Below are 27,352 nucleotides of genomic sequence, written 5' to 3'. Positions count from 1 at the left end.
GGATTGTTGACGTGTGAGTTGGATTGTTGGCGTGTGAGTTGGATTGTTGGCGTGTCAGTTGGATTGTTGGCGTGTGAGTTGGATTGTTGGCGTGTGAGTTGGATTGATGGCGTGTCAGTTGGATTGTTGGCGTGTCAGTTGGATTGTTGGCGTGTGAGTTGGATTGATGGCGTGTGAGTTGGATTGTTGGCGTGTCAGTTGGATTGTTGGCGTGTCAGTTGGATTGTTGGCGTGTCAGTTGGATTGTTGGCGTGTCAGTTGGATTGTTGGCGTGTGAGTTGGATTGTTGGCGTGTGAGTTGGATTGTTGGCGTGTCAGTTGGATTGTTGGCGTGTCAGTTGGATTGTTGGCGTGTCAGTTGGATTGTTGGCGTGTGAGTTGGATTGTTGGCGTGTCAGTTGGATTGTTGGCGTGTGAGTTGGATTGTTGGCGTGTGAGTTGGATTGTTGGCGTGTGAGTTGGATTGTTGGCGTGTCAGTTGGATTGATGGCGTGTGAGTTGGATTGTTGGCGTGTCAGTTGGATTGATAGCATGTGAGTTGGATTGTTGGCGTGTCAGTTGGATTGTTGGCGTGTCAGTTGGATTGTTGGCGTGTGAGTTGGATTGATGGCGTGTGAGTTGGATTGTTGGCGTGTGAGTTGGATTGTTGGCGTGTGAGTTGGATTGTTGGCGTGTCAGTTGGATTGTTGGCGTGTGAGTTGGATTGATGGCGTGTCAGTTGGATTGTTGGCGTGTCAGTTGGATTGTTGGCGTGTCAGTTGGATTGATGGCGTGTGAGTTGGATTGTTGGCGTGTCAGTTGGATTGATGGCGTGTCAGTTGGATTGTTGGTGTGTCAGTTGGATTGTTGGCGTGTGAGTTGGATTGTTGGCGTGTGAGTTGGATTGTTGGCGTGTCAGTTGGATTGTTGGCGTGTGAGTTGGATTGTTGGCGTGTCAGTTGGATTGTTGGCGTGTCAGTTGGATTGTTGGCGTGTCAGTTGGATTGATGGCGTGTGATTTGGATTGTTGGCGTGTGAGTTGGATTGTTGGCGTGTGAGTTGGATTGTTGGCGTGTGAGTTGGATTGTTGGCGTGTCAGTTGGATTGTTGGCGTGTCAGTTGGATTGTTGGCGTGTGAGTTGGATTGTTGGCGTGTGAGTTGGATTGTTGGCGTGTGAGTTGGATTGTTGGCGTGTCAGTTGGATTGTTGGCGTGTCAGTTGGATTGTTGGCGTGTCAGTTGGATTGTTGGCGTGTCAGTTGGATTGATGGCGTGTGAGTTGGATTGTTGGCGTGTCAGTTGGATTGATGGCGTGTGAGTTGGATTGATGGCGTGTCAGTTGGATTGTTGGCGTGTCAGTTGGATTGTTGGCGTGTCAGTTGGATTGTTGGCGTGTCAGTTGGATTGATGGCGTGTGAGTTGGATTGTTGGCGTGTGAGTTGGATTGTTGGCGTGTGAGTTGGATTGTTGGCGTGTGAGTTAGATTGATGGCGTGTCAGTTGGATTGTTGGCGTGTCAGTTGGATTGTTGGCGTGTGAGTTAGATTGATGGCGTGTCAGTTGGATTGTTGGCGTGTCAGTTGGATTGTTGGCGTGTGAGTTGGATTGTTGGCGTGTCAGTTGGATTGTTGGCGTGTGAGTTGGATTGATGGCGTGTGAGTTGGATTGTTGGCGTGTCAGTTGGATTGTTGGCGTGTCAGTTGGATTGTTGGCGTGTCAGTTGGATTGTTGGCGTGTCAGTTGGATTGTTGGCGTGTCAGTTGGATTGTTGGCGTGTCAGTTGGATTGTTGGCGTGTGAGTTGGATTGTTGGCGTGTGAGTTGGATTGTTGGCGTGTGAGTTGGATTGTTGGCGTGTCAGTTAGATTGTTGGCGTGTGAGTTGGATTGTTGGCGTGTCAGTTAGATTGTTGGCGTGTGAGTTGGATTGTTGGCGTGTCAGTTGGATTGCTGGCGTGTCAGTTGGATTGATGGCGTGTGAGTTGGATTGTTGGCGTGTGAGTTGGATTGTTGGCGTGTCAGTTGGATTGTTGGCGTGTCAGTTGGATTGTTGGCGTGTGAGTTGGATTGTTGGCGTGTGAGTTGGATTGTTGGCGTGTGAGTTGGATTGTTGGCGTGTGAGTTGGATTGTTGGCGTGTCAGTTGGATTGTTGGCGTGTCAGTTGGATTGTTTGCGTGTGAGTTGGATTGTTGGCGTGTGAGTTGGATTGTTGGCGTGTCAGTTGGATTGATGGCGTGTCAGTTGGATTGATAGCATGTGAGTTGGATTGTTGGCGTGTGAGTTGGATTGTTGGCGTGTCAGTTGGATTGTTGGCGTGTGAGTTGGATTGTTGGCGTGTGAGTTGGATTGTTGGCGTGTCAGTTGGATTGATGGCGTGTCAGTTGGATTGTTGGCGTGTGAGTTGGATTGATGGCGTGTCAGTTGGATTGTTGGCGTGTGAGTTGGATTGTTGGCGTGTGAGTTGGATTGTTGGCGTGTGAGTTGGATTGTTGGCGTGTCAGTTGGATTGATGGCGTGTCAGTTGGATTGTTGGCGTGTCAGTTGGATTGATGGCGTGTGAGTTGGATTGTTGGCGTGTGAGTTGGATTGATGGCGTGTCAGTTGGATTGTTGGCGTGTGAGTTGGATTGTTGGCGTGTGAGTTGGATTGTTGGCGTGTGAGTTGGATTGTTGGCGTGTGAGTTGGATTGATGGCGTGTCAGTTGGATTGTTGGCGTGTGAGTTGGATTGTTGGCGTGTGAGTTGGATTGTTGGCGTGTGAGTTGGATTGTTGGCGTGTCAGTTGGATTGATGGCGTGTCAGTTGGATTGTTGGCGTGTCAGTTGGATTGATGGCGTGTCAGTTGGATTGATGGCGTGTCAGTTGGATTGATGGCGTGTGAGTTGGATTGTTGGCGTGTCAGTTGGATTGATGGCGTGTCAGTTGGATTGTTGGCGTGTGAGTTGGATTGTTGGCGTGTCAGTTGGATTGATGGCGTGTGAGTTGGATTGATGGCGTGTGAGTTGGATTGTTGGCGTGTGAGTTGGATTGTTGGCGTGTGAGTTGGATTGTTGGCGTGTCAGTTTGATTGTTGGCGTGTGAGTTGGATTGTTGGCGTGTCAGTTTGATTGTTGGCGTGTCAGTTGGATTGATGGCGTGTGAGTTGGATTGTTGGCGTGTGAGTTGGATTGTTGGCGTGTGAGTTGGATTGTTGGCGTGTCAGTTGGATTGTTGGCGTGTGAGTTGGATTGTTGGCGTGTGAGTTGGATTAATGGTCGTGTGAGTTGGATTGATGGCGTGTCAGTTGGATTGTTGGCGTGTCAGTTGGATTGTTGGCGTGTCAGTTGGATTGATGGCGTGTGAGTTGGATTGTTGGCGTGTGAGTTGGATTGATGGCGTGTGAGTTGGATTGTTGGCGTGTGAGTTGGATTGTTGGCGTGTGAGTTGGATTGTTGGCGTGTGAGTTGGATTGTTGGCGTGTGAGTTAGATTGTTGGCGTGTCAGTTGGATTGTTGGCGTGTGAGTTGGATTGTTGGCGTGTGAGTTGGATTGATGGCGTGTGAGTTGGATTGTTGGCGTGTCAGTTGGATTGATGGCGTGTCAGTTGGATTGATGGCATGTGAGTTGGATTTTTGGCGTGTCAGTTGGATTGTTGGCGTGTCAGTTGGATTGATGGCGTGTCAGTTGGATTGTTGGCGTGTGAGTTGGATTGTTGGCGTGTCAGTTGGATTGATGGCGTGTGAGTTGGATTTTTGGCGTGTCAGTTGGATTGTTGACGTGTGAGTTGGATTGTTGGCGTGTGAGTTGGATTGTTGGCGTGTGAGTTGGATTAATGGTCGTGTGAGTTGGATTGATGGCGTGTCAGTTGGATTGTTGGCGTGTCAGTTGGATTGTTGGCGTGTCAGTTGGATTGATGGCGTGTGAGTTGGATTGTTGGCGTGTGAGTTGGATTGATGGCGTGTGAGTTGGATTGTTGGCGTGTGAGTTGGATTGTTGGCGTGTGAGTTGGATTGTTGGCGTGTGAGTTGGATTGTTGGCGTGTGAGTTAGATTGTTGGCGTGTCAGTTGGATTGTTGGCGTGTGAGTTGGATTGTTGGCGTGTGAGTTGGATTGATGGCGTGTGAGTTGGATTGTTGCCGTGTCAGTTGGATTGATGGCGTGTCAGTTGGATTGATGGCATGTGAGTTGGATTGTTGGCGTGTCAGTTGGATTGTTGGCGTGTCAGTTGGATTGATGGCGTGTCAGTTGGATTGTTGGCGTGTGAGTTGGATTGTTGGCGTGTCAGTTGGATTGATGGCGTGTGAGTTGGATTTTTGGCGTGTCAGTTGGATTGTTGACGTGTGAGTTGGATTGTTGGCGTGTGAGTTGGATTGTTGGCGTGTCAGTTGGATTGTTGGCGTGTGAGTTGGATTGTTGGCGTGTGAGTTGGATTGATGGCGTGTCAGTTGGATTGTTGGCGTGTCAGTTGGATTGTTGGCGTGTGAGTTGGATTGATGGCGTGTGAGTTGGATTGTTGGCGTGTCAGTTGGATTGTTGGCGTGTCAGTTGGATTGTTGGCGTGTCAGTTGGATTGTTGGTGTGTCAGTTGGATTGTTGGCGTGTGAGTTGGATTGTTGGCGTGTGAGTTGGATTGTTGGCGTGTCAGTTGGATTGTTGGCGTGTCAGTTGGATTGTTGGCGTGTGAGTTGGATTGTTGGCGTGTCAGTTGGATTGTTGGCGTGTGAGTTGGATTGTTGGCGTGTGAGTTGGATTGTTGGCGTGTGAGTTGGATTGTTGGCGTGTCAGTTGGATTGATGGCGTGTGAGTTGGATTGTTGGCGTGTCAGTTGGATTGATAGCATGTGATTTGGATTGTTGGCGTGTCAGTTGGATTGTTGGCGTGTGAGTTGGATTGATGGCGTGTGAGTTGGATTGTTGGCGTGTGAGTTGGATTGTTGGCGTGTCAGTTGGATTGTTGGCGTGTGAGTTGGATTGATGGCGTGTCAGTTGGATTGTTGGCGTGTCAGTTGGATTGTTGGCGTGTCAGTTGGATTGATGGCGTGTGAGTTGGATTGTTGGCGTGTGAGTTGGATTGATGGCGTGTGAGTTGGATTGTTGGCGTGTGAGTTGGATTGTTGGCGTGTGAGTTGGATTGTTGGCGTGTGAGTTGGATTGTTGGCGTGTGAGTTAGATTGTTGGCGTGTCAGTTGGATTGTTGGCGTGTGAGTTGGATTGTTGGCGTGTGAGTTGGATTGATGGCGTGTGAGTTGGATTGTTGGCGTGTCAGTTGGATTGATGGCGTGTCAGTTGGATTGATGGCATGTGAGTTGGATTGTTGGCGTGTCAGTTGGATTGTTGGCGTGTCAGTTGGATTGATGGCGTGTCAGTTGGATTGTTGGCGTGTGAGTTGGATTGTTGGCGTGTCAGTTGGATTGATGGCGTGTGAGTTGGATTTTTGGTGTGTCAGTTGGATTGTTGACGTGTGAGTTGGATTGTTGGCGTGTGAGTTGGATTGTTGGCGTGTGAGTTGGATTAATGGTCGTGTGAGTTGGATTGATGGCGTGTCAGTTGGATTGTTGGCGTGTCAGTTGGATTGTTGGCGTGTCAGTTGGATTGATGGCGTGTGAGTTGGATTGTTGGCGTGTGAGTTGGATTGATGGCGTGTGAGTTGGATTGTTGGCGTGTGAGTTGGATTGTTGGCGTGTGAGTTGGATTGTTGGCGTGTGAGTTAGATTGTTGGCGTGTCAGTTGGATTGTTGGCGTGTGAGTTGGATTGTTGGCGTGTGAGTTGGATTGATGGCGTGTGAGTTGGATTGTTGGCGTGTCAGTTGGATTGATGGCGTGTCAGTTGGATTGATGGCATGTGAGTTGGATTGTTGGCGTGTCAGTTGGATTGTTGGCGTGTCAGTTGGATTGATGGCGTGTCAGTTGGATTGTTGGCGTGTCAGTTGGATTGTTGGCGTGTCAGTTGGATTGATGGCGTGTGAGTTGGATTTTTGGCGTGTCAGTTGGATTGTTGACGTGTGAGTTGGATTGTTGGCGTGTGAGTTGGATTGTTGGCGTGTCAGTTGGATTGTTGGCGTGTGAGTTGGATTGTTGGCGTGTGAGTTGGATTGATGGCGTGTCAGTTGGATTGTTGGCGTGTCAGTTGGATTGTTGGCGTGTGAGTTGGATTGATGGCGTGTGAGTTGGATTGTTGGCGTGTCAGTTGGATTGTTGGCGTGTCAGTTGGATTGTTGGCGTGTCAGTTGGATTGTTGGCGTGTCAGTTGGATTGTTGGCGTGTGAGTTGGATTCTTGGCGTGTGAGTTGGATTGTTGGCGTGTCAGTTGGATTGTTGGCGTGTCAGTTGGATTGTTGGCGTGTCAGTTGGATTGTTGGCGTGTGAGTTGGATTGTTGGCGTGTCAGTTGGATTGTTGGCGTGTGAGTTGGATTGTTGGCGTGTGAGTTGGATTGTTGGCGTGTGAGTTGGATTGTTGGCGTGTCAGTTGGATTGATGGCGTGTGAGTTGGATTGTTGGCGTGTCAGTTGGATTGATAGCATGTGAGTTGGATTGTTGGCGTGTCAGTTGGATTGTTGGCGTGTCAGTTGGATTGTTGGCGTGTGAGTTGGATTGATGGCGTGTGAGTTGGATTGTTGGCGTGTGAGTTGGATTGTTGGCGTGTGAGTTGGATTGTTGGCGTGTCAGTTGGATTGTTGGCGTGTGAGTTGGATTGTTGGCGTGTGAGTTGGATTGTTGGCGTGTGAGTTGGATTGTTGGCGTGTGAGTTGGATTGTTGGCGTGTCAGTTGGATTGTTGGCGTGTGAGTTGGATTGTTGGCGTGTGAGTTGGATTGTTGGCGTGTGAGTTGGATTGTTGGCGTGTCAGTTGGATTGTTGGCGTGTCAGTTGGATTGTTGGCGTGTCAGTTGGATTGTTGGCGTGTCAGTTGGATTGATGGCGTGTGAGTTGGATTGTTGGCGTGTCAGTTGGATTGATGGCGTGTGAGTTGGATTGATGGCGTGTCAGTTGGATTGTTGGCGTGTCAGTTGGATTGTTGGCGTGTCAGTTGGATTGTTGGCGTGTCAGTTGGATTGATGGCGTGTGAGTTGGATTGTTGGCGTGTGAGTTGGATTGTTGGCGTGTCAGTTGGATTGTTGGCGTGTGAGTTGGATTGTTGGCGTGTGAGTTGGATTGTTGGCGTGTGAGTTAGATTGATGGCGTGTCAGTTGGATTGTTGGCGTGTCAGTTGGATTGTTGGCGTGTGAGTTAGATTGATGGCGTGTCAGTTGGATTGTTGGCGTGTCAGTTGGATTGTTGGCGTGTGAGTTGGATTGTTGGCGTGTCAGTTGGATTGTTGGCGTGTCAGTTGGATTGATGGCGTGTGAGTTGGATTGTTGGCGTGTCAGTTGGATTGTTGGCGTGTCAGTTGGATTGTTGGCGTGTCAGTTGGATTGTTGGCGTGTCAGTTGGATTGTTGGCGTGTCAGTTGGATTGTTGGCGTGTCAGTTGGATTGTTGGCGTGTGAGTTGGATTGTTGGCGTGTGAGTTGGATTGTTGGCGTGTCAGTTAGATTGTTGGCGTGTGAGTTGGATTGTTGGCGTGTCAGTTAGATTGTTGGCGTGTGAGTTGGATTGTTGGCGTGTCAGTTGGATTGCTGGCGTGTCAGTTGGATTGATGGCGTGTGAGTTGGATTGTTGGCGTGTGAGTTGGATTGTTGGCGTGTGAGTTGGATTGTTGGCGTGTCAGTTGGATTGTTGGCGTGTGAGTTGGATTGTTGGCGTGTGAGTTGGATTGTTGGCGTGTGAGTTGGATTGTTGGCGTGTCAGTTGGATTGTTGGCGTGTCAGTTGGATTGATAGCATGTGAGTTGGATTGTTGGCGTGTGAGTTGGATTGTTGGCGTGTCAGTTGGATTGTTGGCGTGTGAGTTGGATTGTTGGCGTGTGAGTTGGATTGTTGGCGTGTCAGTTGGATTGATGGCATGTCAGTTGGATTGTTGGCGTGTGAGTTGGATTGATGGCGTGTCAGTTGGATTGTTGGCGTGTGAGTTGGATTGATGGCGTGTCAGTTGGATTGTTGGCGTGTGAGTTGGATTGTTGGCGTGTGAGTTGGATTGTTGGCGTGTGAGTTGGATTGTTGGCGTGTGAGTTGGATTGTTGGCGTGTGAGTTGGATTGTTGGCGTGTCAGTTGGATTGATGGCGTGTCAGTTGGATTGTTGGCGTGTCAGTTGGATTGATGGCGTGTCAGTTGGATTGATGGCGTGTCAGTTGGATTGATGGCGTGTGAGTTGGATTGTTGGCGTGTCAGTTGGATTGATGGCGTGTCAGTTGGATTGTTGGCGTGTGAGTTGGATTGTTGGCGTGTCAGTTGGATTGATGGCGTGTCAGTTGGATTGATGGCGTGTGAGTTGGATTGTTGGCGTGTCAGTTGGATTGATGGCGTGTGATTTGGATTGTTGGCGTGTGAGTTGGATTGTTGGCGTGTGAGTTGGATTGTTGGCGTGTCAGTTTGATTGTTGGCGTGTGAGTTGGATTGTTGGCGTGTCAGTTTGATTGTTGGCGTGTCAGTTGGATTGATGGCGTGTGAGTTGGATTGTTGGCGTGTGAGTTGGATTGTTGGCGTGTGAGTTGGATTGTTGGCGTGTCAGTTGGATTGTTGGCGTGTGAGTTGGATTGTTGGCGTGTGAGTTGGATTAATGGTCGTGTGAGTTGGATTGATGGCGTGTCAGTTGGATTGTTGGCGTGTCAGTTGGATTGTTGGCGTGTCAGTTGGATTGATGGCGTGTGAGTTGGATTGTTGGCGTGTGAGTTGGATTGATGGCGTGTGAGTTGGATTGTTGGCGTGTGAGTTGGATTGTTGGCGTGTGAGTTGGATTGTTGGCGTGTGAGTTGGATTGTTGGCGTGTGAGTTAGATTGTTGGCGTGTCAGTTGGATTGTTGGCGTGTGAGTTGGATTGTTGGCGTGTGAGTTGGATTGATGGCGTGTGAGTTGGATTGTTGGCGTGTCAGTTGGATTGATGGCGTGTCAGTTGGATTGATGGCATGTGAGTTGGATTGTTGGCGTGTCAGTTGGATTGTTGGCGTGTCAGTTGGATTGATGGCGTGTCAGTTGGATTGTTGGCGTGTGAGTTGGATTGTTGGCGTGTCAGTTGGATTGATGGCGTGTGAGTTGGATTTTTGGCGTGTCAGTTGGATTGTTGACGTGTGAGTTGGATTGTTGGCGTGTGAGTTGGATTGTTGGCGTGTGAGTTGGATTAATGGTCGTGTGAGTTGGATTGATGGCGTGTCAGTTGGATTGTTGGCGTGTCAGTTGGATTGTTGGCGTGTCAGTTGGATTGTTGGCGTGTCAGTTGGATTGATGGCGTGTGAGTTGGATTGTTGGCGTGTGAGTTGGATTGATGGCGTGTGAGTTGGATTGTTGGCGTGTGAGTTGGATTGTTGGCGTGTGAGTTGGATTGTTGGCGTGTGAGTTGGATTGTTGGCGTGTGAGTTAGATTGTTGGCGTGTCAGTTGGATTGTTGGCGTGTGAGTTGGATTGTTGGCGTGTGAGTTGGATTGATGGCGTGTGAGTTGGATTGTTGGCGTGTGAGTTGGATTGTTGGCGTGTGAGTTAGATTGATGGCGTGTCAGTTGGATTGTTGGCGTGTCAGTTGGATTGTTGGCGTGTGAGTTAGATTGATGGCGTGTCAGTTGGATTGTTGGCGTGTCAGTTGGATTGTTGGCGTGTCAGTTGGATTGTTGGCGTGTGAGTTGGATTGTTGGCGTGTGAGTTGGATTGTTGGCGTGTGAGTTGGATTGTTGGCGTGTGAGTTGGATTGTTGGCGTGTGAGTTGGATTGATGGCGTGTCAGTTGGATTGTTGGCGTGTGAGTTGGATTGTTGGCGTGTGAGTTGGATTGTTGGCGTGTGAGTTGGATTGTTGGCGTGTCAGTTGGATTGTTGGCGTGTGAGTTGGATTGTTGGCGTGTGAGTTGGATTGTTGGCGTGTGAGTTGGATTGATGGCGTGTCAGTTGGATTGTTGGCGTGTGAGTTGGATTGTTGGCGTGTGAGTTGGATTGTTGGCGTGTGAGTTGGATTGTTGGCGTGTGAGTTGGATTGTTGGCGTGTCAGTTAGATTGTTGGCGTGTGAGTTGGATTGTTGGCGTGTCAGTTAGATTGTTGGCGTGTGAGTTGGATTGTTGGCGTGTCAGTTGGATTGCTGGCGTGTCAGTTGGATTGATGGCGTGTGAGTTGGATTGTTGGCGTGTGAGTTGGATTGTTGGCGTGTGAGTTGGATTGTTGGCGTGTCAGTTGGATTGTTGGCGTGTGAGTTGGATTGTTGGCGTGTGAGTTGGATTGTTGGCGTGTGAGTTGGATTGTTGGCGTGTCAGTTGGATTGTTGGCGTGTCAGTTGGATTGTTGGCGTGTCAGTTGGATTGTTTGCGTGTGAGTTGGATTGTTGGCGTGTGAGTTGGATTGTTGGCGTGTCAGTTGGATTGATGGCGTGTCAGTTGCATTGACAGCATGTGAGTTGGATTGTTGGCGTGTGAGTTGGATTGTTGGCGTGTCAGTTGGATTGTTGGCGTGTGAGTTGGATTGTTGGCGTGTGAGTTGGATTGTTGGCGTGTGAGTTGGATTGATGGCATGTCAGTTGGATTGTTGGCGTGTGAGTTGGATTGATGGCGTGTCAGTTGGATTGTTGGCGTGTGAGTTGGATTGTTGGCGTGTGAGTTGGATTGTTGGCGTGTGAGTTGGATTGTTGGCGTGTGAGTTGGATTGATGGCGTGTCAGTTGGATTGTTGGCGTGTCAGTTGGATTGATGGCGTGTCAGTTGGATTGATGGCGTGTCAGTTGGATTGTTGGCGTGTGAGTTGGATTGTTGGCGTGTGAGTTGGATTGTTGGCGTGTGAGTTAGATTGTTGGCGTGTCAGTTGGATTGTTGGCGTGTGAGTTGGATTGTTGGCGTGTGAGTTGGATTGATGGCGTGTGAGTTGGATTGTTGGCGTGTCAGTTGGATTGATGGCGTGTCAGTTGGATTGATGGCATGTGAGTTGGATTGTTGGCGTGTCAGTTGGATTGTTGGCGTGTCAGTTGGATTGATGGCGTGTCAGTTGGATTGTTGGCGTGTGAGTTGGATTGTTGGCGTGTCAGTTGGATTGATGGCGTGTGAGTTGGATTTTTGGCGTGTCAGTTGGATTGTTGACGTGTGAGTTGGATTGTTGGCGTGTGAGTTGGATTGTTGGCGTGTGAGTTGGATTAATGGTCGTGTGAGTTGGATTGATGGCGTGTCAGTTGGATTGTTGGCGTGTCAGTTGGATTGTTGGCGTGTCAGTTGGATTGTTGGCGTGTCAGTTGGATTGATGGCGTGTGAGTTGGATTGTTGGCGTGTGAGTTGGATTGATGGCGTGTGAGTTGGATTGTTGGCGTGTGAGTTGGATTGTTGGCGTGTGAGTTGGATTGTTGGCGTGTGAGTTGGATTGTTGGCGTGTGAGTTAGATTGTTGGCGTGTCAGTTGGATTGTTGGCGTGTGAGTTGGATTGTTGGCGTGTGAGTTGGATTGATGGCGTGTGAGTTGGATTGTTGGCGTGTGAGTTGGATTGTTGGCGTGTGAGTTAGATTGATGGCGTGTCAGTTGGATTGTTGGCGTGTCAGTTGGATTGTTGGCGTGTGAGTTAGATTGATGGCGTGTCAGTTGGATTGTTGGCGTGTCAGTTGGATTGTTGGCGTGTCAGTTGGATTGTTGGCGTGTGAGTTGGATTGTTGGCGTGTGAGTTGGATTGTTGGCGTGTGAGTTGGATTGTTGGCGTGTGAGTTGGATTGTTGGCGTGTGAGTTGGATTGATGGCGTGTCAGTTGGATTGTTGGCGTGTGAGTTGGATTGTTGGCGTGTGAGTTGGATTGTTGGCGTGTGAGTTGGATTGTTGGCGTGTCAGTTGGATTGTTGGCGTGTGAGTTGGATTGTTGGCGTGTGAGTTGGATTGTTGGCGTGTGAGTTGGATTGATGGCGTGTCAGTTGGATTGTTGGCGTGTGAGTTGGATTGTTGGCGTGTGAGTTGGATTGTTGGCGTGTGAGTTGGATTGTTGGCGTGTGAGTTGGATTGTTGGCGTGTCAGTTAGATTGTTGGCGTGTGAGTTGGATTGTTGGCGTGTCAGTTAGATTGTTGGCGTGTGAGTTGGATTGTTGGCGTGTCAGTTGGATTGCTGGCGTGTCAGTTGGATTGATGGCGTGTGAGTTGGATTGTTGGCGTGTGAGTTGGATTGTTGGCGTGTGAGTTGGATTGTTGGCGTGTCAGTTGGATTGTTGGCGTGTGAGTTGGATTGTTGGCGTGTGAGTTGGATTGTTGGCGTGTGAGTTGGATTGTTGGCGTGTCAGTTGGATTGTTGGCGTGTCAGTTGGATTGTTGGCGTGTCAGTTGGATTGTTTGCGTGTGAGTTGGATTGTTGGCGTGTGAGTTGGATTGTTGGCGTGTCAGTTGGATTGATGGCGTGTCAGTTGGATTGACAGCATGTGAGTTGGATTGTTGGCGTGTGAGTTGGATTGTTGGCGTGTCAGTTGGATTGTTGGCGTGTGAGTTGGATTGTTGGCGTGTGAGTTGGATTGTTGGCGTGTGAGTTGGATTGATGGCATGTCAGTTGGATTGTTGGCGTGTGAGTTGGATTGATGGCGTGTCAGTTGGATTGTTGGCGTGTGAGTTGGATTGTTGGCGTGTGAGTTGGATTGTTGGCGTGTGAGTTGGATTGTTGGCGTGTCAGTTGGATTGATGGCGTGTCAGTTGGATTGTTGGCGTGTCAGTTGGATTGATGGCGTGTCAGTTGGATTGATGGCGTGTCAGTTGGATTGATGGCGTGTGAGTTGGATTGTTGGCGTGTCAGTTGGATTGATGGCGTGTCAGTTGGATTGTTGGCGTGTGAGTTGGATTGTTGGCGTGTCAGTTGGATTGATGGCGTGTCAGTTGGATTGATGGCGTGTGAGTTGGATTGTTGGCGTGTCAGTTGGATTGATGGCGTGTGAGTTGGATTGTTGGCGTGTGAGTTGGATTGTTGGCGTGTGAGTTGGATTGTTGGCGTGTCAGTTTGATTGTTGGCGTGTGAGTTGGATTGTTGGCGTGTCAGTTTGATTGTTGGCGTGTCAGTTGGATTGATGGCGTGTGAGTTGGATTGTTGGCGTGTGAGTTGGATTGTTGGCGTGTGAGTTGGATTGTTGGCGTGTCAGTTGGATTGTTGGCGTGTGAGTTGGATTGTTGGCGTGTGAGTTGGATTAATGGTCGTGTGAGTTGGATTGATGGCGTGTCAGTTGGATTGTTGGCGTGTCAGTTGGATTGTTGGCGTGTCAGTTGGATTGATGGCGTGTGAGTTGGATTGTTGGCGTGTGAGTTGGATTGATGGCGTGTGAGTTGGATTGTTGGCGTGTGAGTTGGATTGTTGGCGTGTGAGTTGGATTGTTGGCGTGTGAGTTGGATTGTTGGCGTGTGAGTTAGATTGTTGGCGTGTCAGTTGGATTGTTGGCGTGTGAGTTGGATTGTTGGCGTGTGAGTTGGATTGATGGCGTGTGAGTTGGATTGTTGGCGTGTCAGTTGGATTGATGGCGTGTCAGTTGGATTGATGGCGTGTCAGTTGGATTGTTGGCGTGTGAGTTGGATTGTTGGCGTGTCAGTTGGATTGATGGCGTGTGAGTTGGATTTTTGGCGTGTCAGTTGGATTGTTGACGTGTGAGTTGGATTGTTGGCGTGTGAGTTGGATTGTTGGCGTGTGAGTTGGATTAATGGTCGTGTGAGTTGGATTGATGGCGTGTCAGTTGGATTGTTGGCGTGTCAGTTGGATTGTTGGCGTGTCAGTTGGATTGATGGCGTGTGAGTTGGATTGTTGGCGTGTGAGTTGGATTGATGGCGTGTGAGTTGGATTGTTGGCGTGTGAGTTGGATTGTTGGCGTGTGAGTTGGATTGTTGGCGTGTGAGTTAGATTGTTGGCGTGTCAGTTGGATTGTTGGCGTGTGAGTTGGATTGTTGGCGTGTGAGTTGGATTGATGGCGTGTGAGTTGGATTGTTGCCGTGTCAGTTGGATTGATGGCGTGTCAGTTGGATTGATGGCATGTGAGTTGGATTGTTGGCGTGTCAGTTGGATTGTTGGCGTGTCAGTTGGATTGATGGCGTGTCAGTTGGATTGTTGGCGTGTGAGTTGGATTGTTGGCGTGTCAGTTGGATTGATGGCGTGTGAGTTGGATTTTTGGCGTGTCAGTTGGATTGTTGACGTGTGAGTTGGATTGTTGGCGTGTGAGTTGGATTGTTGGCGTGTCAGTTGGATTGTTGGCGTGTGAGTTGGATTGTTGGCGTGTGAGTTGGATTGATGGCGTGTCAGTTGGATTGTTGGCGTGTCAGTTGGATTGTTGGCGTGTGAGTTGGATTGATGGCGTGTGAGTTGGATTGTTGGCGTGTCAGTTGGATTGTTGGCGTGTCAGTTGGATTGTTGGCGTGTCAGTTGGATTGTTGGTGTGTCAGTTGGATTGTTGGCGTGTGAGTTGGATTGTTGGCGTGTGAGTTGGATTGTTGGCGTGTCAGTTGGATTGTTGGCGTGTCAGTTGGATTGTTGGCGTGTGAGTTGGATTGTTGGCGTGTCAGTTGGATTGTTGGCGTGTGAGTTGGATTGTTGGCGTGTCAGTTGGATTGATGGCGTGTGAGTTGGATTGTTGGCGTGTCAGTTGGATTGATAGCGTGTGAGTTGGATTGTTGGCGTGTCAGTTGGATTGTTGGCGTGTGAGTTGGATTGATGGCGTGTGAGTTGGATTGTTGGCGTGTGAGTTGGATTGTTGGCGTGTCAGTTGGATTGTTGGCGTGTGAGTTGGATTGATGGCGTGTCAGTTGGATTGTTGGCGTGTCAGTTGGATTGTTGGCGTGTCAGTTGGATTGATGGCGTGTGAGTTGGATTGTTGGCGTGTCAGTTGGATTGATGGCGTGTCAGTTGGATTGTTGGTGTGTCAGTTGGATTGTTGGCGTGTGAGTTGGATTGTTGGCGTGTGAGTTGGATTGTTGGCGTGTGAGTTGGATTGTTGGCGTGTCAGTTGGATTGTTGGCGTGTGAGTTGGATTGTTGGCGTGTCAGTTGGATTGTTGGCGTGTCAGTTGGATTGTTGGCGTGTCAGTTGGATTGATGGCGTGTGAGTTGGATTGTTGGCGTGTGAGTTGGATTGTTGGCGTGTGAGTTGGATTGTTGGCGTGTGAGTTGGATTGTTGGCGTGTGAGTTGGATTGTTGGCGTGTCAGTTGGATTGTTGGCGTGTGAGTTGGATTGTTGGCGTGTGAGTTGGATTGTTGGCGTGTCAGTTGGATTGTTGGCGTGTCAGTTGGATTGTTGGCGTGTCAGTTGGATTGTTGGCGTGTCAGTTGGATTGATGGCGTGTGAGTTGGATTGTTGGCGTGTCAGTTGGATTGATGGCGTGTGAGTTGGATTGATGGCGTGTCAGTTGGATTGTTGGCGTGTCAGTTGGATTGTTGGCGTGTCAGTTGGATTGTTGGCGTGTGAGTTGGATTGTTGGCGTGTGAGTTGGATTGTTGGCGTGTCAGTTGGATTGTTGGCGTGTGAGTTGGATTGTTGGCGTGTGAGTTGGATTGTTGGCGTGTGAGTTAGATTGATGGCGTGTCAGTTGGATTGTTGGCGTGTCAGTTGGATTGTTGGCGTGTGAGTTAGATTGATGGCGTGTCAGTTGGATTGTTGGCGTGTGAGTTGGATTGTTGGCGTGTCAGTTGGATTGTTGGCGTGTCAGTTGGATTGTTGGCGTGTGAGTTGGATTGTTGGCGTGTGAGTTGGATTGATGGCGTGTGAGTTGGATTGTTGGCGTGTCAGTTGGATTGTTGGCGTGTCAGTTGGATTGATGGCGTGTGAGTTGGATTGTTGGCGTGTCAGTTGGATTGTTTGCGTGTGAGTTGGATTGTTGGCGTGTGAGTTGGATTGTTGGCGTGTCAGTTGGATTGATGGCGTGTCAGTTGGATTGATAGCATGTGAGTTGGATTGTTGGCGTGTGAGTTGGATTGTTGGCGTGTCAGTTGGATTGTTGGCGTGTGAGTTGGATTGTTGGCGTGTGAGTTGGATTGTTGGCGTGTGAGTTGGATTGATGGCGTGTCAGTTGGATTGATGGCGTGTCAGTTGGATTGTTGGCGTGTCAGTTGGATTGATGGCGTGTCAGTTGGATTGATGGCGTGTCAGTTGGATTGATGGCGTGTGAGTTGGATTGTTGGCGTGTCAGTTGGATTGATGGCGTGTCAGTTGGATTGTTGGCGTGTGAGTTGGATTGTTGGCGTGTCAGTTGGATTGATGGCGTGTCAGTTGGATTGATGGCGTGTGAGTTGGATTGTTGGCGTGTCAGTTGGATTGATGGCGTGTGAGTTGGATTGTTGGCGTGTGAGTTGGATTGTTGGCGTGTGAGTTGGATTGTTGGCGTGTCAGTTTGATTGTTGGCGTGTGAGTTGGATTGTTGGCGTGTCAGTTTGATTGTTGGCGTGTCAGTTGGATTGATGGCGTGTGAGTTGGATTGTTGGCGTGTGAGTTGGATTGTTGGCGTGTGAGTTGGATTGTTGGCGTGTCAGTTGGATTGTTGGCGTGTGAGTTGGATTGTTGGCGTGTGAGTTGGATTAATGGTCGTGTGAGTTGGATTGATGGCGTGTCAGTTGGATTGTTGGCGTGTCAGTTGGATTGTTGGCGTGTCAGTTGGATTGATGGCGTGTGAGTTGGATTGTTGGCGTGTGAGTTGGATTGATGGCGTGTGAGTTGGATTGTTGGCGTGTGAGTTGGATTGTTGGCGTGTGAGTTGGATTGTTGGCGTGTGAGTTGGATTGTTGGCGTGTGAGTTAGATTGTTGGCGTGTCAGTTGGATTGTTGGCGTGTGAGTTGGATTGTTGGCGTGTGAGTTGGATTGATGGCGTGTGAGTTGGATTGTTGGCGTGTCAGTTGGATTGATGGCGTGTCAGTTGGATTGATGGCATGTGAGTTGGATTGTTGGCGTGTATGTTGGATTGTTGGCGTGTCAGTTGGATTGATGGCGTGTCAGTTGGATTGTTGGCGTGTGAGTTGGATTGTTGGCGTGTCAGTTGGATTGATGGCGTGTGAGTTGGATTTTTGGCGTGTCAGTTGGATTGTTGACGTGTGAGTTGGATTGTTGGCGTGTGAGTTGGATTGTTGGCGTGTGAGTTGGATTAATGGTCGTGTGAGTTGGATTGATGGCGTGTCAGTTGGATTGTTGGCGTGTCAGTTGGATTGTTGGCGTGTCAGTTGGATTGATGGCGTGTGAGTTGGATTGTTGGCGTGTGAGTTGGATTGATGGCGTGTGAGTTGGATTGTTGGCGTGTGAGTTGGATTGTTGGCGTGTGAGTTGGATTGTTGGCGTGTGAGTTGGATTGTTGGCGTGTGAGTTAGATTGTTGGCGTGTCAGTTGGATTGTTGGCGTGTGAGTTGGATTGTTGGCGTGTGAGTTGGATTGATGGCGTGTGAGTTGGATTGTTGGCGTGTCAGTTGGATTGATGGCGTGTCAGTTGGATTGATGGCATGTGAGTTGGATTGTTGGCGTGTCAGTTGGATTGTTGGCGTGTCAGTTGGATTGATGGCGTGTCAGTTGGATTGTTGGCGTGTGAGTTGGATTGTTGGCGTGTCAGTTGGATTGATGGCGTGTGAGTTGGATTTTTGGCGTGTCAGTTGGATTGTTGACGTGTGAGTTGGATTGTTGGCGTGTGAGTTGGATTGTTGGCGTGTCAGTTGGATTGTTGGCGTGTGAGTTGGATTGTTGGCGTGTGAGTTGGATTGATGGCGTGTCAGTTGGATTGTTGGCGTGTCAGTTGGATTGTTGGCGTGTGAGTTGGATTGATGGCGTGTGAGTTGGATTGTTGGCGTGTCAGTTGGATTGTTGGCGTGTCAGTTGGATTGTTGGCGTGTCAGTTGGATTGTTGGTGTGTCAGTTGGATTGTTGGCGTGTGAGTTGGATTGTTGGCGTGTGAGTTGGATTGTTGGCGTGTCAGTTGGATTGTTGGCGTGTCAGTTGGATTGTTGGCGTGTGAGTTGGATTGTTGGCGTGTCAGTTGGATTGTTGGCGTGTGAGTTGGATTGTTGGCGTGTGAGTTGGATTGTTGGCGTGTGAGTTGGATTGTTGGCGTGTGAGTTGGATTGTTGGCGTGTCAGTTGGATTGTTGGCGTGTCAGTTGGATTGTTGGCGTGTCAGTTGGATTGTTGGCGTGTGAGTTGGATTGTTGGCGTGTGAGTTGGATTGTTGGCGTGTGAGTTGGATTGATGGCGTGTGAGTTGGATTGTTGGCGTGTCAGTTGGATTGATAGCATGTGAGTTGGATTGTTGGCGTGTCAGTTGGATTGTTGGCGTGTGAGTTGGATTGATGGCGTGTGAGTTGGATTGTTGGCGTGTGAGTTGGATTGTTGGCGTGTCAGTTGGATTGTTGGCGTGTGAGTTGGATTGATGGCGTGTCAGTTGGATTGTTGGCGTGTCAGTTGGATTGTTGGCGTGTCAGTTGGATTGATGGCGTGTGAGTTGGATTGTTGGCGTGTCAGTTGGATTGATGGCGTGTCAGTTGGATTGTTGGTGTGTCAGTTGGATTGTTGGCGTGTGAGTTGGATTGTTGGCGTGTGAGTTGGATTGTTGGCGTGTCAGTTGGATTGTTGGCGTGTGAGTTGGATTGTTGGCGTGTGAGTTGGATTGTTGGCGTGTCAGTTGGATTGTTGGCGTGTCAGTTGGATTGATGGCGTGTGAGTTGGATTGTTGGCGTGTGAGTTGGATTGTTGGCGTGTGAGTTGGATTGTTGGCGTGTGAGTTGGATTGTTGGCGTGTGAGTTGGATTGTTGGCGTGTCAGTTGGATTGTTGGCGTGTGAGTTGGATTGTTGGCGTGTGAGTTGGATTGTTGGCGTGTCAGTTGGATTGTTGGCGTGTCAGTTGGATTGTTGGCGTGTCAGTTGGATTGTTGGCGTGTCAGTTGGATTGATGGCGTGTGAGTTGGATTGTTGGCGTGTCAGTTGGATTGATGGCGTGTGAGTTGGATTGATGGCGTGTCAGTTGGATTGTTGGCGTGTCAGTTGGATTGTTGGCGTGTCAGTTGGATTGTTGGCGTGTCAGTTGGATTGATGGCGTGTGAGTTGGATTGTTGGCGTGTGAGTTGGATTTTTGGCGTGTCAGTTGGATTGTTGGCGTGTGAGTTGGATTGTTGGCGTGTGAGTTGGATTGTTGGCGTGTGAGTTAGATTGATGGCGTGTCAGTTGGATTGTTGGCGTGTCAGTTGGATTGTTGGCGTGTGAGTTAGATTGATGGCGTGTGAGTTGGATTGTTGGCGTGTCAGTTGGATTGATGGCGTGTGAGTTGGATTGATGGCGTGTCAGTTGGATTGTTGGCGTGTCAGTTGGATTGTTGGCGTGTCAGTTGGATTGTTGGCGTGTCAGTTGGATTGATGGCGTGTGAGTTGGATTGTTGGCGTGTGAGTTGGATTTTTGGCGTGTCAGTTGGATTGTTGGCGTGTGAGTTGGATTGTTGGCGTGTGAGTTGGATTGTTGGCGTGTGAGTTAGATTGATGGCGTGTCAGTTGGATTGTTGGCGTGTCAGTTGGATTGTTGGCGTGTGAGTTAGATTGATGGCGTGTCAGTTGGATTGTTGGCGTGTGAGTTGGATTGTTGGCGTGTCAGTTGGATTGTTGGCGTGTGAGTTGGAGTGTTGGTGTGTCAGTTGGATTGTTGGCGTGTGAGTTGGATTGATGGCGTGTCAGTTGGATTGTTGGCGTGTGAGTTGGATTGTTGGCGTGTGAGTTGGATTGATGGCGTGTGAGTTGGATTGTTGGCGTGTCAGTTGGATTGTTGGCGTGTCAGTTGGATTGATGGCGTGTGAGTTGGATTGTTGGCGTGTCAGTTGGATTGTTTGCGTGTGAGTTGGATTGTTGGCGTGTGAGTTGGATTGTTGGCGTGTCAGTTGGATTGATGGCGTGTCAGTTGGATTGATAGCATGTGAGTTGGATTGTTGGCGTGTGAGTTGGATTATTGGCGTGTCAGTTGGATTGTTGGCGTGTGAGTTGGATTGTTGGCGTGTGAGTTGGATTGTTGGCGTGTCAGTTGGATTGATGGCGTGTCAGTTGGATTGTTGGCGTGTGAGTTGGATTGATGGCGTGTCAGTTGGATTGTTGGCGTGTGAGTTGGATTGTTGGCGTGTGAGTTGGATTGTTGGCGTGTGAGTTGGATTGTTGGCGTGTCAGTTGGATTGATGGCGTGTCAGTTGGATTGTTGACGTGTCAGTTGGATTGATGGCGTGTCAGTTGGATTGATGGCGTGTCAGTTGGATTGATGGCGTGTGAGTTGGATTGTTGGCGTGTCAGTTGGATTGATGGCGTGTCAGTTGGATTGTTGGCGTGTGAGTTGGATTGTTGGCGTGTCAGTTGGATTGATGGCGTGTCAGTTGGATTGATGGCGTGTCAGTTGGATTGTTGGCGTGTCAGTTGGATTGATGGCGTGTGAGTTGGATTGTTGGCGTGTGAGTTGGATTGTTGGCGTGTGAGTTGGATTGTTGGCGTGTCAGTTTGATTGTTGGCGTGTGAGTTGGATTGTTGGCGTGTCAGTTTGATTGTTGGCGTGTCAGTTGGATTGATGGCGTGTGAGTTGGATTGTTGGCGTGTGAGTTGGATTGTTGGCGTGTGAGTTGGATTGTTGGCGTGTCAGTTGGATTGTTGGCGTGTGAGTTGGATTGTTGGCGTGTGAGTTGGATTAATGGTCGTGTGAGTTGGATTGATGGCGTGTCAGTTGGATTGTTGGCGTGTCAGTTGGATTGTTGGCGTGTCAGTTGGATTGATGGCGTGTGAGTTGGATTGTTGGCGTGTGAGTTGGATTGATGGCGTGTGAGTTGGATTGTTGGCGTGTGAGTTGGATTGTTGGCGTGTGAGTTGGATTGTTGGCGTGTGAGTTGGATTGTTGGCGTGTGAGTTAGATTGTTGGCGTGTCAGTTGGATTGTTGGCGTGTGAGTTGGATTGTTGGCGTGTGAGTTGGATTGATGGCGTGTGAGTTGGATTGATGGCGTGTCAGTTGGATTGATGGCATGTGAGTTGGATTGTTGGCGTGTCAGTTGGATTGTTGGCGTGTCAGTTGGATTGATGGCGTGTCAGTTGGATTGTTGGCGTGTGAGTTGGATTGTTGGCGTGTCAGTTGGATTGATGGCGTGTGAGTTGGATTTTTGGCGTGTCAGTTGGATTGTTGACGTGTGAGTTGGATTGTTGGCGTGTGAGTTGGATTGTTGGCGTGTGAGTTGGATTAATGGTCGTGTGAGTTGGATTGATGGCGTGTCAGTTGGATTGTTGGCGTGTCAGTTGGATTGTTGGCGTGTCAGTTGGATTGATGGCGTGTGAGTTGGATTGTTGGCGTGTGAGTTGGATTGATGGCGTGTGAGTTGGATTGTTGGCGTGTGAGTTGGATTGTTGGCGTGTGAGTTGGATTGTTGGCGTGTGAGTTGGATTGTTGGCGTGTGAGTTAGATTGTTGGCGTGTCAGTTGGATTGTTGGCGTGTGAGTTGGATTGTTGGCGTGTGAGTTGGATTGATGGCGTGTGAGTTGGATTGTTGGCGTGTCAGTTGGATTGATGGCGTGTCAGTTGGATTGATGGCATGTGAGTTGGATTGTTGGCGTGTCAGTTGGATTGTTGGCGTGTCAGTTGGATTGATGGCGTGTCAGTTGGATTGTTGGCGTGTGAGTTGGATTGTTGGCGTGTCAGTTGGATTGATGGCGTGTGAGTTGGATTTTTGGCGTGTCAGTTGGATTGTTGACGTGTGAGTTGGATTGTTGGCGTGTGAGTTGGATTGTTGGCGTGTCAGTTGGATTGTTGGCGTGTGAGTTGGATTGTTGGCGTGTGAGTTGGATTGATGGCGTGTCAGTTGGATTGTTGGCGTGTCAGTTGGATTGTTGGCGTGTGAGTTGGATTGATGGCGTGTGAGTTGGATTGTTGGCGTGTCAGTTGGATTGTTGGCGTGTCAGTTGGATTGTTGGCGTGTCAGTTGGATTGTTGGTGTGTCAGTTGGATTGTTGGCGTGTGAGTTGGATTGTTGGCGTGTGAGTTGGATTGTTGGCGTGTCAGTTGGATTGTTGGCGTGTCAGTTGGATTGTTGGCGTGTGAGTTGGATTGTTGGCGTGTCAGTTGGATTGTTGGCGTGTGAGTTGGATTGTTGGCGTGTGAGTTGGATTGTTGGCGTGTGAGTTGGATTGTTGGCGTGTCAGTTGGATTGATGGCGTGTGAGTTGGATTGTTGGCGTGTCAGTTGGATTGATAGCATGTGAGTTGGATTGTTGGCGTGTCAGTTGGATTGTTGGCGTGTGAGTTGGATTGATGGCGTGTGAGTTGGATTGTTGGCGTGTGAGTTGGATTGTTGGCGTGTGAGTTGGATTGTTGGCGTGTCAGTTGGATTGTTGGCGTGTGAGTTGGATTGATGGCGTGTCAGTTGGATTGTTGGCGTGTCAGTTGGATTGTTGGCGTGTCAGTTGGATTGATGGCGTGTGAGTTGGATTGTTGGCGTGTCAGTTGGATTGATGGCGTGTCAGTTGGATTGTTGGTGTGTCAGTTGGATTGTTGGTGTGTCAGTTGGATTGTTGGCGTGTGAGTTGGATTGTTGGCGTGTGAGTTGGATTGTTGGCGTGTCAGTTGGATTGTTGGCGTGTGAGTTGGATTGTTGGCGTGTCAGTTGGATTGTTGGCGTGTCAGTTGGATTGTTGGCGTGTCAGTTGGATTGATGGCGTGTGAGTTGGATTGTTGGCGTGTGAGTTGGATTGTTGGCGTGTGAGTTGGATTGTTGGCGTGTGAGTTGGATTGTTGGCGTGTGAGTTGGATTGTTGGCGTGTCAGTTGGATTGTTGGCGTGTGAGTTGGATTGTTGGCGTGTGAGTTGGATTGTTGGCGTGTCAGTTGGATTGTTGGCGTGTCAGTTGGATTGTTGGCGTGTCAGTTGGATTGTTGGCGTGTCAGTTGGATTGATGGCGTGTGAGTTGGATTGTTGGCGTGTGAGTTGGATTGATGGCGTGTGAGTTGGATTGATGGCGTGTCAGTTGGATTGTTGGCGTGTCAGTTGGATTGTTGGCGTGTCAGTTGGATTGTTGGCGTGTCAGTTGGATTGATGGCGTGTGAGTTGGATTGTTGGCGTGTGAGTTGGATTGTTGGCGTGTCAGTTGGATTGTTGGCGTGTGAGTTGGATTGTTGGCGTGTGAGTTGGATTGTTGGCGTGTGAGTTAGATTGATGGCGTGTCAGTTGGATTGTTGGCGTGTCAGTTGGATTGTTGGCGTGTGAGTTAGATTGATGGCGTGTCAGTTGGATTGTTGGCGTGTGAGTTGGATTGTTGGCGTGTCAGTTGGATTGTTGGCGTGTGAGTTGGATTGATGGCGTGTCAGTTGGATTGTTGGCGTGTGAGTTGGATTGTTGGCGTGTGAGTTGGATTGATGGCGTGTCAGTTGGATTGTTGGCGTGTGAGTTGGATTGTTGGCGTGTGAGTTGGATTGATGGCGTGTCAGTTGGATTGTTGGCGTGTGAGTTGGATTGATGGTGTGTCAGTTGGATTGTTGGCGTGTGAGTTGGATTGATGGCGTGTCAGTTGGATTGTTGGCGTGTGAGTTGGATTGTTGGCGTGTGAGTTGGATTGATGGCGTGTGAGTTGGATTGTTGGCGTGTCAGTTGGATTGTTGGCGTGTCAGTTGGATTGATGGCGTGTGAGTTGGATTGTTGGCGTGTCAGTTGGATTGTTGGCGTGTCAGTTGGATTGTTGGCGTGTCAGTTGGATTGTTGGCGTGTGAGTTGGATTGTTGGCGTGTGAGTTGGATTGTTGGCGTGTGAGTTGGATTGTTGGCGTGTGAGTTGGATTGTTGGCGTGTCAGTTGGATTGATGGCGTGTGAGTTGGATTGATGGCGTGTCAGTTGGATTGTTGGCGTGTCAGTTGGATTGTTGGCGTGTCAGTTGGATTGTTGGCGTGTCAGTTGGATTGATGGCGTGTGAGTTGGATTGTTGGCGTGTGTTTTGGATTGTTGGCGTGTGAGTTGGATTGTTGGCGTGTGAGTTGGATTGTTGGCGTGTCAGTTGGATTGTTGGCGTGTGAGTTAGATTGATGGCGTGTCAGTTGGATTGTTGGCGTGTGAGTTGGATTGTTGGCGTGTCAGTTGGATTGTTGGCGTGTGAGTTGGAGTGTTGGTGTGTCAGTTGGATTGTTGGCGTGTGAGTTGGATTGATGGCGTGTCAGTTGGATTGTTGGCGTGTGAGTTGGATTGTTGGCGTGTGAGTTGGATTGATGGCGTGTGAGTTGGATTGTTGGCGTGTCAGTTGGATTGTTGGCGTGTCAGTTGGATTGATGGCGTGTCAGTTGGATTGTTGGCGTGTCAGTTGGATTGTTGGCGTGTCAGTTGGATTGTTGGCGTGTCAGTTGGATTGTTGGCGTGTGAGTTGGATTGATGGCGTGTCAGTTGGATTGTTGGCGTGTGAGTTGGATTGTTGGCGTGTGAGTTGGATTGTTGGCGTGTCAGTTGGATTGTTGGCGTGTCAGTTGGATTGTTGGCGTGTCAGTTGGATTGTTTGCGTGTCAGTTGGATTGTTGGCGTGTCAGTTGGATTGTTGGCGTGTGAGTTGGATTGTTGGCGTGTGAGTTGGATTGTTGGCGTGTGAGTTGGATTGTTGGCGTGTCAGTTAGATTGTTGGCGTGTGAGTTGGATTGTTGGCGTGTCAGTTGGATTGCTGGCGTGTCAGTTGGATTGATGGCGTGTGAGTTGGATTGTTGGCGTGTGAGTTGGATTGTTGGCGTGTGAGTTGGATTGTTGGCGTGTCAGTTGGATTGTTGGCGTGTGAGTTGGATTGTTGGCGTGTGAGTTGGATTGTTGGCGTGTGAGTTGGATTGTTGGCGTGTGAGTTGGATTGTTGGCGTGTCAGTTGGATTGTTGGCGTGTGAGTTGGATTGTTGGCGTGTCAGTTGGATTGTTGGCGTGTCAGTTGGATTGTTGGCGTGTCAGTTGGATGGTTGGCGTGTGCGTGTCACCGTACGCTGCCGGGGCGTCAGACTCAGCCTCAGCGTGTTTCCCGCCCTCCTCAGGATCTGGGCCAGGTCCCGGTGCTGCAGGCCGGCGACGGGCCGACCCTCCACCGCCTCCAGCTGGTCTCCGGGCTGAACCTGCCCGCTGCGGGCTGCCGGGCTTCCTCGCCGCACCGTCACGAAGCGATGGGACATCAGGGAGGGGGCTGCAGAGACAGGGGGGTGTCAGCCAATCACAGCTTAGAACATCAGAACTGAAGTGAAACAACATCATCATCTGTGAAACAGGAAAACATCGAGCAGCAGCTGAACTGGGCTCTGGTTCTGCTCACAGAGTCGAACATCAGGGGGAGTTTACTCCACTAACAGAGACTCTCAGCTTCAAACACACACAATCACTCAGAGTTCCACACTTCTGAGGACATTTCCCTCATTTAGATTCATTTTCTGAGCGTCTACAACTGAAAAAGCTGCTCTTTGAGTTCAGCAGTGGGTATAAAAGCATTTATATCCCAGCACATACACACAGGAGGAGGGGGGGGGGTTCCCAGAAAGATTTTCTGCTTCAGAGAAATTAATCTGAGAACAAAGAAACACGACAAATGAGAAAGAAAAAGAGTTTCAGCCTCACATGAGCAGCTGTCTGCAGAGTTTAGTGTAAAGAAGTGAAGTGAGCTCAGAGAGAAGCAGAGCTGTGATCAAAGTGATCAGTGGGACGGGTCAGAACTTCCTGATGGAAGCTGCTTTCTGCAGGTCTCTGCAGGCCGGCCGTGTGAACGTGAGGAATCCTGCATGTGAGCTGCTGAACAAACAAACTGGACCCAGCAGGACCGGAACAAACACAGGGTTCAGAGAATGGGCTGAGGCAGGAAAAAACACCACCTGCTTCTTTAAAGTGGAGAAGCTCAAAGTCTGTGTGTTTAACGCTGTTCAAACAGAAGGTCGGGGGCCGAAGGTGGGCCGAAAGTGGGCCGAATGTGGGCCGAATGTGGGCTGAATGTGGGCTGAATGTGGGCTGAATGTGGGCCGAATGTGGGCTGAATGTGGGCTGAATGTGGGCAGAATGTGGGCTGAATGTGGGCAGAATGTGGGCTGAATGTGGGCCGAATGTGGGCCGAAAGTGGGCCGAAGGTGGGCCGAATGTGGGCTGAATGTGGGCTGAATGTGGGCCGAATGTGGGCCGAATGTGGGCTGAATGTGGGCTGAATGTGGGCCGAATGTGGGCCGAAGGTGGGCCGAATGTGGGCTGAATGTGGGCTGAATGTGGGCCGAATGTGGGCCGAATGTGGGCTGAATGTGGGCCGAATGTGGGCTGAATGTGGGCCGAAGGTGGGCTGAATGTGGGCTGAATGTGGGCTGAATGTGGGCTGAATGTGGGCTGAATGTGGGCTGAATGTGGGCTGAATGTGGGCTGAATGTGGGCTGAATGTGGGCTGAATGTGGGCCGAATGTGGGCTGAATGTGGGCTGAATGTGGGCTGAATGTGGGCTGAATGTGGGCCGAAGGTGGGCCGAATGTGGGCTGAATGTGGGCTGAATGTGGGCTGAATGTGGGCTGAATGTGGGCCGAAGGTGGGCCGAATGTGGGCTGAATGTGGGCCGAATGTGGGCTGAATGTGGGCTGAATGTGGGCTTTGAGCTCCCTGCAGCTAACTTCATGAATCATGCATCAGAACATTCTGTGGAACGGTTCCTCCTGACTTCAGATCAGCTGCAGATAGGAAACCACTAAAATATTAACCTGTGGAGGTAAATTCAGCTCATCTGCCCTAAAACTGCCTGCAAAGCTCCCCTCTGACACCCGACTCTGGCTGAGTGGAGCTGAAACATGTTTCACTGGATATTTCATCACTGGAGGTTAAATCCACCACTTGTTGCTCCTCTAACTTCCCGGATGCCACCGGACCATCGGCTCCAGAAGATTCCTCATTTACAAGAACAAACTGAAATCTATCAGATAAATATGACTTAAACCAGCCTAGGATGTTCCTGATTTCAACAATATTACGAAGATGATACATCACTGATAGTAGTGGGAAGGACTCCATCAATCTTCTCTCTAATAGAAACAATTTTATTGATACAGAAGCTCATGAAATCATCACTGCTGAGAGTTAAACTGGCTCAGCAGAGCTCGGACTCTTAGTCAGACTGGCTACAGCGCTGAAGAGAAACCTGGGATTGTTCTTACTCTCTTCTATCAATGATGAATAATAAGCAGGGCTGGGCAGCGATTAAAATGTTTAATCTAATTAATCACATGATTTCCCTGATTAATCACAATTAATCTCATTTGTACGCAGAATCCAAAAATGAATCCAAAAGTAGCGTATAGCTTTTAGCATTTAGCTTTATTTTAAATGTGCTGCCATATGAATGAAAGTGCCATAACATTTGTTGTGCAAACACACTTTTAACATCAGCATCTTTCTGTAGTTTTTATGTAGAAGCCTCGCTCCACTG

General features: G+C 49.5%; 1 protein-coding gene across 2 annotated transcripts in view; it reads right to left on the bottom strand.

Moving 5' to 3' along the window:
* The window catches only part of magixa (MAGI family member, X-linked a), a 98,669-nt gene that overhangs the window by 12,703 nt on the left and 58,614 nt on the right, over positions 1–27,352 (bottom strand). For both annotated transcript variants that reach the window (XM_075475883.1, XM_075475882.1), the window contains exon 17: positions 24,902–25,096. In XM_075475883.1, the coding sequence (XP_075331998.1) occupies positions 24,902–25,096 (195 nt within the window). The remainder of the gene's footprint in view (positions 1–24,901; positions 25,097–27,352) is intronic.

The sequence above is a fragment of the Odontesthes bonariensis genome, chromosome 10, assembly GCF_027942865.1.
Source record: "Odontesthes bonariensis isolate fOdoBon6 chromosome 10, fOdoBon6.hap1, whole genome shotgun sequence".
In the NCBI taxonomy this organism is placed as follows: Eukaryota; Metazoa; Chordata; class Actinopteri; order Atheriniformes; family Atherinopsidae; genus Odontesthes; species Odontesthes bonariensis.
The sequence above is the reverse complement of the archived record's forward strand: the minus strand, read 5'-3'. Positions and strand labels throughout refer to the sequence as shown.